The sequence below is a fragment of the Xyrauchen texanus genome, chromosome 18 (assembly GCF_025860055.1).
Source record: "Xyrauchen texanus isolate HMW12.3.18 chromosome 18, RBS_HiC_50CHRs, whole genome shotgun sequence".
Lineage (NCBI taxonomy): Eukaryota > Metazoa > Chordata > Actinopteri > Cypriniformes > Catostomidae > Xyrauchen > Xyrauchen texanus.
The window spans coordinates 42962518-42974605 of record NC_068293.1 but is presented as its reverse complement, the minus strand read 5'-3'; the positions used below and the strand labels follow the sequence as shown (position 1 = coordinate 42974605).

Genomic DNA, 12088 nt, shown 5'->3' with positions numbered 1-12088 from the left:
GCAGGTCGAGCAGGACCGGTTACACATACTTGCATGAAAATACCAAAACTTAACGCCATGCCCACTTACTTTCTGTGTAGGCCCTATGAATTATGGCATAGCGCTGCGCTGGTGCTCTTAAAATAGGACCCCATATCTCAGTCACCATTCACTTTCATTGCACCTTTATTTTTTTTACATTTAATGAATGTTAATCGTGACTGAGACAAATATTCTGGGTCCGTTCATTATTATTATTATTGGTTATATAATGAAATACAATTAGGCTATTCTTCAGTATTCTATACAATTGTGATTTTAAAGTGAAAAAATAAATAAAAATAAATAATGTAACATTTGAGGCTCCTCTGGGCAACAGACATTCATTTATATTGACTGACCATGTCTGACAGGTGACTATACTAGTTTGTTTAGTTTATTTCTGAGCACATCTTGCTCAAACTTGCCTCTAATTAATGGAAATGTGTAAAAACACTTTCCCCAGGTATTATGCTACATGGTAGATTCAGACCGCAATGCACTAACTGTAGTCCATATAGCGCTTATATACGGTATGCGGCCTGAGTGACGTCACTGCGGTTTGACGACTATATAAGCACGCGAGTGGGCGTACGAGAATAAGAGAAGAGCGTTTGTGCTGCTGGTTTAGTGAAGAAAACGGACAATGGTGCATCCTAATAAAACTGGAATGCGGGACTCAATGAAAGCTGGACATCTTCCTGCAGGTGTGGATATTTTATTGCGTTTTTATGCACTTCAGATTAGTTTTATTTGCGGAAAAGTTAGTGATGCCGCGTGGGCGGAGCGTTTTTAGTGGTTTGAGATTGTCATTTCTGTTTTACGAATCATGATGCATGTGATGTGTTTCATATCGAATGCATGCTATTTATTTATTTATTTTATCCTGCAAGTGTTTAGGAGAATTTTGGGGGCGTGAAGTGAGCAGCACAAACAAACATCGACATTGTTTTAATACGTCGTCGACGACAGGATATGAGCTCTCATAAGACTTTAGTTTCAATTCTGCTTCTGCTATTAACCAGCGATTAGCGCAGTAAAGCTCCTTTTAAATGAACGCTGATACTAAAACAACGGTAAACTTTTTATTTTTTTAAGTTCACTCTCTGGCTGTGTTTAAAACCGCTAGGGTGCTGCCTACATGGGGAGCTGCCTACATGGGGAGCTGCCTACATGGGGAGCTGCCTACATGGGGAGCTGCCTACATGGGGTGCTGCCTACATTGAACGCATTCTGAATTTCTTTTTGGTTTGTTTTTCCAAGAAATGATTCAGACTTGTATGCAGCATGTTATGCATGTGCACCTACACTCCAAAAATATTTAATCTTGTTTTTAAGGTTTACGCATTTTAGTTTCATAACAAAATTCCAATATAATTTAAAACTTAATGTTTTTTTTGTTCTTAATGATTACTGAATTTAATTAGATGAAATTCATATGTGTAGATCTCTTTTTATTTAAGTGCAGTTAATTGAATTAATTTCATTTAATATTTTATCAATTTGGTGGATTTTTATGAAAATTAAATGCATAAAGCTTAATATGTTTTTGGGTGTATAAATAGCATATTTTTGTTTTAATTAAAGATTACTCAATTTGGGGGACTGGGTAGCTCGGCAAGTCACCTCTTGACTTCGAATCACCTCTGCAGTTGTTCGAATCCAGGGCGTGCTGAGTGACTCCAGCCAGGTCTCCTAAGCAACCAAATTGGCCCGGTTGCTAGGGAGGGTAGAGTCACATGGGGTAACCTCCTCATGGTGTTGATTAGTGGTTCTCTCAATGGGGCGTGTGGGGAGTTGTGTGTGGATCGTGGAGAGTAGCATGAGCCTCCACATGCTGTGAGTCTCAGCGGTGTCATGCACAACGAGTCACGTGATAAGATCGCTGATTGAGCTGGCCTCCGGGCGGAGGCAACTGAGACTTGTCCTCCACCACCCGGATTGAGGGAGGAGGGAATTGATTATTCCAAATTGGGGATAAAAAGGAGATTTTAAAAAATAAATACTGATTTCCTTTTTGTCTTATTTAAATTTGCTTACTGTTGCTGATTTTATAATAATAATAATAATAATAGCAATATGTCTGTACACAATTGTATATAAAATACAAGAATGAATGAAAGTAATTTGTTGCATGAGTGGTCTTAATAAATTAATAATAAAAATCACAGGGTTTAGACTAGCCTACAGGGAAAAAACAAATCGACCCTGTTTTGGAGAATCTCTGCTTCTGGCTGTCTACTATCTTATGTATGAGGACAAATGTAAACAGTGGAGGTAGAGAAGTATCTATTATAAAAGGCATTTTTAACATTGTAATATGTTCTGAGCTGACAACCTTGCAACACGTCATCCAGGAACACATGATCATAAATGGTAAAAATTCATTCCTCAAGTGACCATCGCATGTACCCTTGAGGAAGGGCCCTTCATGGAGGGCTTGAGTTGCTCACTTTCGTTTGGAACACCCCTTCTTGTGGCGTCCCAACACTGTTTGGAATTAGCCTTGTGTTTGAATGATGCAGCATCAAGGCCCACAAGATGTCCATGTAAGCCAATGTGGGTCACTTGACATGCTTAACAAAATTACTGCGTGCACCTTTTAATAGGAAGTAATTTTCACAAATAGTTGACTCATGCATTTCACTAAAAATGACCAGGAAAACACTAACCTCTACCTTAAATGTGCAAAAGTTTTTGCTGATTTGAGAAGTTTTATACATATAAAGGCATGAATAGCAATTTTTAGAAATCTGTTGGAAATGATGTACACTGCGTGAGATGAAGACTCCAGTCATATCAGAAATCCTATAAAAGTGGTTTAATTTTACATGGAGTGGGTCAGCCCCTCATGGGCACTGCCATGTTGACAACGCATGATACTGTGTCATGCAATGGTCATCAGTACCAATGATGGGGCGGTATTGATAAACAGGAGTGTGATCCACCAGACAGACCAAGCGGAATGGATAAAATGTCCAAACAAGAGTTTCCTGCTTGAGCGACTGAAACAAACCGCTATGACCTGCAACTCTCATGGCGCGGATCACGCATAAGTAGCGCTAACGTCAAATGCCAAGCACAAAGCGGTTTCCAGTCTCGCAAGTCACAGCTGTCCGGTCACAGTCTGGCATGCAACATCCATCTTCAACCGCTTATCCGAAGTCGGGTCGCGGGGCAGCTGCTCCAGCAGGGGCCCCAAACTTCCCTATCCGAGCCACATTAACCAGCTCTGACTGGGGGACCCGAGGCGTTCCCAGGCCAGTGTGGAGATGTAATCTCTCCACCTAATCCTGGGTCTCCCGAGGCCTCCTCCCAGCTGGGCGTGCCTGAAACACCTCCCTAGGGAGGCTGGCCAGGAGCGTCCTTACCAGATGCCCAAACCACCTCAACTGACTCCTTCGGCGCTAAAGGAGCAGCGGCTCTACTCCGAGCTCCTCACGGATGACTGAGCTCCTCACCCTATCTCTAGAGAGAAGCCCGCCACCCTTCTGAGGAACCCGTTTGGCCGCTTGTACTCGTGACCTAGTTCTTTCGGTCATGACCCAACCTTCATGACCATAGGTGAGGGTAGGAACAAAAATTGACCGGTAGATCGAGAGCTTTGCCTTCGGCTCAGCTCTCTTTTGTGACTAACGGTGCGATAGAGCGAGTGCAATGCCGCCCCGCTGCCCCGATTCTCCGGCCAGCGTCCGCTCCATTGTCCCCTCACTGCGTGAACAAGACCCGAGGTACTTGAACTCCTTCACTTGGGGCAATACCTCCTTCCCTACCTGAGATACGCACTCCATCGGTTTCCTGCTGAGAACCATGTCCGCATAACAATCGCGTGAAAAATAGTTAGTAAAAACACTGATTATCATTGGTTTGGTTACTCTAACACATTTGGTGTGAAGTGACTGCACTCCAGGACGATAGGTGTCAGTATAGAGTCCAAAACCCCAAACTACTTCTGGGACCGATGGGACAAGAGCCAGCTAAAATCTTTCTTTGTGCACCTATAATTCTCTGCATTATTTGATAACCAGTACAAAAAATATATTCATGTCACTTTAAACCCATAGAACTCAGTTTATTTCTAAATTATTGGAGATTTACAAAAGATCTGTCCAGTGCAATAGAATATAATGGTTGCTTGGTGCATCACCACTTTTTCATCCATGTTGCTTGTTGTCATAAACCCAATGATATACAGAAAATGCATAAGTTACGAGTAAGGGCCAAAGGTCACGCGTGGCAGTTTGACGGTCATATCACACCCTGAATTGTTTTTAAAATGTCTTTTAAACATCTGTTCACTAGAGTGGAGACCAACATGAGAGGCATACAATAATAAACCCTAACTGCACACATGCAATTCAGTGTTTTGTGGCTTTAACACTTCAAACTGCAAATACTGAGCATTCCTCTTATTATAACACCATTGGAGAGTTGCCTTCACAGACTGTATTATGGCCTGTTTTATAAAGCGCATATTTGCACGCTCCTCACCCTCAGGGCTCTGGGCAGACCTCCCAAATATTCACAACATCAGGGCCAGTGGATTGAACTGATGGTAGTAGACCGCTAAACCAGTGCTTAAATGGTTTTGCTTCAGGACCCTGAGTTTACACTGGACATGTGCCAGAGTACTACATATGGCTGGATAAGAAAAACGAACAATCTTTAAATGCCTAAACCGAAATTTGGCAGCTTGTCCTGTGCTCGAGCCCCTCCATTATGGATGGCACACCTGATCAGTTTACCATAATGCACTCCAGGACTTCGTTAAAAGGGAGAAGAAACGCTTCCAAAATCTTTTGTTCACAACGAAGTTAATAAGTCCAGTTATGCATTTACATTTATTCATTTGGCAGACACTTTTATCCAAAGCGACTTACAAAAGAGGAAGAACATCAGCGAATCATCTTAGGGAGACAGTGGTACAAAAAGTGCCATATACAAAGTTTCACTATCATCATAATAGTATACAACTATTATGCATGATTGTATGTTTTCCATTTATTATTTGCATATAGCATTGTTTTGATTTAGTTTTTCACTGCTGCCAGTGACTCAATCAAAACAAACCTGTCACTCATTTTTAGGACCCAAACCACCAGTTTAGAACCGCCGGTCTAGAGGTCTTTAAACCTAAATGACACAGACTGGGCTTGGAAACATGGACTCTTACAGTAAAATTATAATTTTTTAAATATCGAACTAGTAATAGTAGGAAGCTTTGTAGCCCATTTTATGGAGGCCCAAACCTGCAAAAATAATAAATATGTAATAATAAAAAAATAAAGGAATAAATGTCTTGATTAAACAAATAGAATTCATTTTTAATTAAATGTATTATTGTATGACTTTTAATTTTTATTCTTTTTAATTATTTATTCATTTATTTTGCATATTTTTATTTGTGTTAATTAATTTTTTATATTTATTTATTCCCATATATATTTATTAATTTTGAATGTTTTGTCCTCCAAATAAAATCACACTTGTGTGTGTTTTTTTTTTGTGTGTGAAGTTGGATGTGGAAATATTACAGTGTAGTCTGTTAATGTGAATTGTCATCCATTGTTGTGTGTGTTTAGTGAAAGCAGGAGGGAAAAGAGTAGTGAAGAAAAGCGGTGAAGATAATGCAAATGTGGAGAAAGAGGCCAGGAAACTTGATAAACACAGGTACAGTACCCACTCATCTACCCAAGTCTGGTCTTTAACTTGTGTAGGTTCTAAACTACAGACAACCATATAGCTGTTGGGACGGGGGGGGCGTGGTGATGGTGTGGTAGAACGGAACGTTTTCACTCCATGATCATGCACTTCACGATACCAGTGTATCTGCAGAACCATAAACACAACGGCTAAACCAGTCCGTTACATATTTTTTATTTTAGTATCGACTTGGTACTGAAGTACCGGTACTTTTAACAACACTAGTCCATTTAAGACCATTAAAAGTGATGAAACCGGAACGTGTTGCTGAAAATGCATCCGAACGTTCCATGAAATCTACAAAGCATGAGTTTGAACCTGTGTGCATTACTGAGGTTTGAGGTTTCAAAAGCTATTTGATTCCAGTTTTTCACTTTAATTTGCAGTATGATGTCTAAAAACTGAAAGCAGAAATATGTCGCTACGGTGCATCAATTTTGCATGGTTAGTATAAACGGTTGCATTTTAGACTGCTGTAAAACGTCGTAAGTGATGCATTTTTTCCCCCTTAATTTTTCATAAGTCAGTTTGAAATGTGTTGAAACATTGAATAAACTCCATGAAATGGATCATTTACATTTATGCATTTGGCAGGCAGCTTTTATCCAAAGCGACTTACAGAGCCCTTATTACAGGGACAATCCCCGGAGCAACCTGGAGTTAAGTGTCTTACTCAAGGACACAATGGTGGTGACTGTGGGGATCGAACCAGCAACCTTCTGATTACCAGTTATGTGCTTGGACCACTACACCACCACCACTCCTATAGATGCATGTATCTGTTTTACTGATTAATCCGTGCGATTGTGGTTGCTTTTAAGAAATATCGGTTATTGACAAATCTATGCCGATAGTTTTAATCTAGTGAACGTGGACTATAAAAAGCTCAATTTGGTAAATATTGAAATATAGAGGATGGTAACACAGCCAAGTGGCCGTCTTTTCAAAACTAGTTTATTCCAGGCTTTAGTTAATAGTCCCACGTTATGCACCAAATATTGTTTTCTGGTTATTATTGGGATTTTGGTTGCACTGTAAACTGCTGGGATTTTATTCATTTTTGACTCCTTTAGTTTCAATGTTAACATTTCTATAAATCAATTTGAAAACTTTCAGCCGATTATGGTTTCTTGGACATTTCCACCACCATACTTAACGCTTATCGGCAAAATCCACAATCGGTTGACCTCTACAATGAACCGTTCACTTCTACTCCATGTTGAATATTTGAATTTAAAGTTTAATTTTAATGTTTGTGTGTGTCAATGTATTTTCCAGGTCCCTGCCTACAGTTTCCAGAATGCAACACATGAGTCTTCTCCTGACTGGTCCACTTGAGAAGGTTTGTTGCATTCTTGCCCCTCATAAACAACACTTTTGTTAAGCGTTTATTGTTTCAGAAGTTAAGTTCATTCAAGCGTATGTGTGTCATAATGTTGATTACCCCAAAAATGTAATTGTGGCTCGTCCTTCCTTTTTTCTTTAAAAAAAAAAAGGCAGAAATTGAGATTTCAATGGGGGTCAATCTCTAAATGTTAAAATACTCACTGTTTCAAATGTATAGCCACAAGACATAAATAATAAGTGTGTAAACATGATTTTAGTGTGATCAAATCACTTGCTAACATTTCTGTGTAACGTTATATGTAATTTTACAACTGTGTTGCCATGACGACATGTGTACATTGTCCCCATTTACTTCCATTGTAAGTGTCTTGAGTAACTGTGATTTTTGCATTTTTCTTAAGAAAAGGAGGGATGAGTAACTAAATTATTTTGACTAAACATTCCAGAAATGCTGTCGATTGTGCGTAGCATGTATAAACCCAGAAATATCAGTAGTTCAATCGGTCTTCTGTAGCTTCGGTTTGAGCGCTAGCAGTGCCCGTAGTCGCCATTTCAGTGTTTTTATCTGTGTGCGTAGTGTGTGCGTGTGTGTGTATACGCACACACTGCAGTCTATATATATATTATACACGTAGAATCTAGGACTTGGATCATTAGTTCAATTGAATTTAGTCCAAATAAGAAACTCCTCACGAACTACACTGATCTGTCAATGTACTAGATTTCTCCTTCAAGCAGTTTTTAATGACTGAATAATTGGTATATTCAGCTAATATTCCAGTAAAAGTCTTTACAAACACTGTGTAAAGTCTGTTTCACATATCACGCTTAATATCAGTATCATTTAGAGCTCCTATTAACCAATTGAAACATTCGTTTTGGCACCAAGCCTTTACGTGTAGTGCACGTGGAAAATGCACAAAACCTATTTCTACAATCTTTCACACTACAGACATTTATGAAGCAACATAAAAGCGATTTTTGCACGCGTATGCTTAATGAGCCGACAAGAAATGGGGTCCTGTAAATGTGTATGTAAGCATAAACCGATCGTAGCACTTTTTTTTTTTTTTTTTGCCCATTTCATGGATTTCATGTTGCATGTAAACAGAGGCGGATCTAGAAAAATATTTATGGGGTGGCGAGAGGGGGCAGGAATTCTTGAGGGGTGGCAACATATGGCAGACTTATATGTATACTTAATTTAATCACGTTTATCACAGTTTGATGAGAAATAGTATATACAGACTGCAAAAGGCCACAGACTGCCATTTACAAACTCATACAGACAAACTTAATCTCATGCAATCAGTGTCTTGCATTTGAGGTTTCATGTGAAGCAGTTCATATTAGGAATAAGCAGTGGTGGACAGTAACGAAGTAAATGTAATTCGTTACTGTACTTAAGTAGCTTTTTTGCGTATCTGTACTTTACTGAAGTATTTCAATTTGGGGAGACTTTTACTTTTACTCCACTACATTTCAAAGTCAAATATCTTACTTTTTACTCTACTACATTTTCAAAATCAGTCGTTCCTTTTTATTTATGAGTGGATAAAAACGTAACTGGTCAAACGAGCCACCAATCACAGTACAGCTGGCCTTTGTTTTGAACTTGCCTTGGCGGCATCTACTAAGCCTTGAACCAGAGGTGCGTTTCCCAAAAGCATCGTTAGCCAACTATGGTCGCAAGTTCCGTCGTTATCATCATAATTGCAGCAATTATCGGTAAATATTGACGCATAATGTACATTGCTTATTATGTTGACACTAAAATGACTTGCATGTAATAGAATTTCTTTCTGGGGTGTAGCAGAAACACTGCATTAATACGTTTTTGTGTTTAATTTTGGAGGGAAATTGGCTGCTCCCATAACTCTGTGTGTGTGTGTGTGTACAGTGAGGAAAATAAGTATTTGAACACCCTGCTATTTTGCAAGTTCTCCCACTTAGAAATCATGGAGGGGTCTGAAATTGTCATCGTAGGTGCATGTCCACTGTGAGAGACATAATCTAAAAAAAAAATCCAGAAATCACAATGTATGATTTTTTAACTATTTATTTGTATGATACAGCTGCAAATAAGTATTTGAACACCTGTCTATCAGCTAGAATTCTGACCCTCAAAGACCTGTTAGTCTGCCTTTAAAATGTCCACCTCCACTCCATTTATTATCCTAAATTAGATGCACCTGTTTGAGGTCAGATTAGCTGCATAAAGACACCTGTCCACCCCATACAATCAGTAAGATTCCAACTACTAACATGGCCAAGACCAAAGAGCTGTCCAAAGACACTAGAGACAAAATTGTACACCTCCACAAGGCTGGAAAGGGCTACAGGGAAATTGCCAAGCAGCTTGGTGAAAAAAGGTCCACTGTTGGAGCAATCATTAGAAAATGGAAGGAGCTAAACATGACTGTCAATCTCCCTCGGACTGGGGCTCCATGCAAGATCTCACCTCGTGGGGTCTCAATGATCCTAAGAAAGGTGAGAAATCAGCCCAGAACTACACGGGAGGAGCTGGTCAATGACCTGAAAAGAGCTGGGACCACCGTTTCCAAGGTTACTGTTGGTAATACACTAAGGCGTCACGGTTTGAAATCATGCATGGCACGGAAGGTTCCCCTGCTTAAACCAGCACATGTCAAGGCCCGTCTTAAGTTTGCCAATGACCATTTGGATGATCCAGAGGAGTCATGGGAGAAAGTCATGTGGTCAGATGAGACCAAAATAGAACTTTTTGGTCATAATTCCACTAACCGTGTTTGGAGGAAGAAGAATGATGAGTACCATCCCAAGAACACCATCCCTACTGTGAAGCATGGGGGTGGTAGCATCATGCTTTGGGGGTGTTTTTTCTGCACATGGGACAGGGCTGACTGCACTGTATTAAGGAGAGGATGACTGGGGCCATGTATTGCGAGATTTTGGGGAACAACCTCCTTCCCTCAGTTAGAGCATTGAAGATGGGTCGAGGCTGGGTCTTCCAACATGACAATGACCCGAAGCACACAGCCAGGATAACCAAGGAGTGGCTCTGTAAGAAGCATATCAAGGTTCTGGCGTGGCCTAGCCAGTCTCAGACCTAAACCCAATAGAGAATCTTTGGAGGGAGCTCAAACTCCGTGTTTCTCAGCGACAGCCCAGAAACCTGACTGATCTAGAGAAGATCTGTGTGGAGGAGTGGGCCAAAATCCCTCCTGCAGTGTGTGCAAACCTGGTGAAAAACTACAGGAAGCGTTTGACCTCTGTAATTGCAAACAAAGGCTACTGTACCAAATATTAACATTGATTTTCTCAGGTGTTCAAATACTTATTTGCAGCTGTATCATACAAATAAATAGTTAAAAATCATACATTGTGATTTCTGGATTTTTTTTTTAGATTATGTCTCTCACAGTGGACATGCACCTACGATGACAATTTCAGACCCCTCCATGATTTCTAAGTGGGAGAACTTGCAAAATAGCAGGGTGTTCAAATACTTATTTTCCTCACTGTGTATATACATGTGTATATATATATATATATGTATGTGTGTGTGTGTGTGTGTGTGTGTGTGTGTGTGTATATGTGTGTGTGTGTATTTTTTATATATATATATATATATATATATATATATATATATATATATATATATATATATATATATATATATATACACACATCTGACTAATTAATGTCATTTTATTAATAGATTGGTGTGCCAAGAGTGACATTAGTCTTCATGTAGACTGAGTTAAGCAAGAGTCTTGTGACAAATTATAATAGGACATTATGGCCATAAAAAAATCATAGTACTTGGATACTTAAGTACATTTGAAGGCAAATACTTTTGTACTTTTACTCAAGTGAATGTTTAAAGGCAGCACTTCTACTTTTACTTGAGTAATATTTTACCTTGAGTATCTTTACTTTAACTCAAGTACATGGTATGTGTACTTTGTCCACCACTGGGAATAAGTGACCATACAATGTGATCTCACTTAATTAGTGTGATCTCACTTAATGGGTTCCCATCCATGCTGATTTAGTTTGGACGTTAAGCCTCTGCGTGTAAATTTGATTATATGATTGTCAAATTTGTAATAATTGGCAATGGCCCGTTTTTAATAACCATTTTATCAATTGTATAGCAGTTCACAAAAATGCTTCTTATGGCAACCCAGAGGTTCCTGCCGTTTCGTGTGCGCTGTGAAACGGGCATAATCCAGTAGCTGATGTTTGGTCTTCTCTCTCATGCAGTTGGGCCACGACTTTCCTGAAACTCCAGTTTCTGTGCGACACCGCAAAGTCCGACCCGGTGTGGAGAAGTCACACATGCCGCGCACCTTCTGCATTCAACAGCCACGCAAGATGTAAACAAAATGCCTTCTGCTGCTGAGTTTTGATGAAATGTTGTGCAAAAGACCAGGAAGTGAGTTTGTTTGTGAATGACATGCATCAAGGACCAGACTGACCTACTAGTAGCCTTGGAACAAAGTTCTTGTTTTGCAATGGTTTTATTTTTCTAGCTTTGCAGCTTTTGGGTCTTTCTTACTGCATAGATGTTGTGCTTGCGCTGTGTTTGGACCATTAACCCCGTGTTAATTAAAGCTGTGCTGTGGGAGAATATTTAGAGAACTGCCTTAATGACATTTCATGTGCAAATGTTTGGAAGCGTGGCATTAAATTTTTGCATTATATATATATATATATATATATATATGCATGTATCTACACAATTGCATTTGATTAAACCAAGCACACTGTTTTTCCTACTTTTTCACAAAACTAGACTTTTCTAGTACCAGTAAAGTTAACTTTTCCAGCAAATGAAGTGGTGGTTGTCATTTCTTTCCATGACTGATAGGTGGCGATAGAAGCCTTGAATTGAATTAATTGAAGCTGTCAATGGCCTCCCAAAACATTCCTTTTCTGATGAGAACATTGATTTTGCATTTGTGTTCTCAACAACAAAAGACTTTAATATTACACAAGACTAATGGGATGGAAGGTGATCTTGATGATGTAGCGT

The 12088-nt window shown here is 39.4% G+C and overlaps 1 protein-coding gene across 1 annotated transcript; it reads left to right on the top strand.

Annotated features, from left to right (window-relative positions):
• Positions 1-584: 584 nt before the first annotated feature.
• LOC127658671 (death-associated protein-like 1-A) lies at positions 585-11787 on the top strand. The gene is made up of 4 exons (XM_052148080.1): positions 585-725; positions 5601-5688; positions 7000-7063; positions 11317-11787. Exons 1-4 carry the CDS (start codon positions 665-667, stop codon positions 11431-11433), a joined length of 330 nt encoding a protein of 109 aa, XP_052004040.1. The 5' UTR covers positions 585-664; the 3' UTR covers positions 11434-11787.
• The last annotated feature ends 301 nt before the right edge of the window (positions 11788-12088 follow it).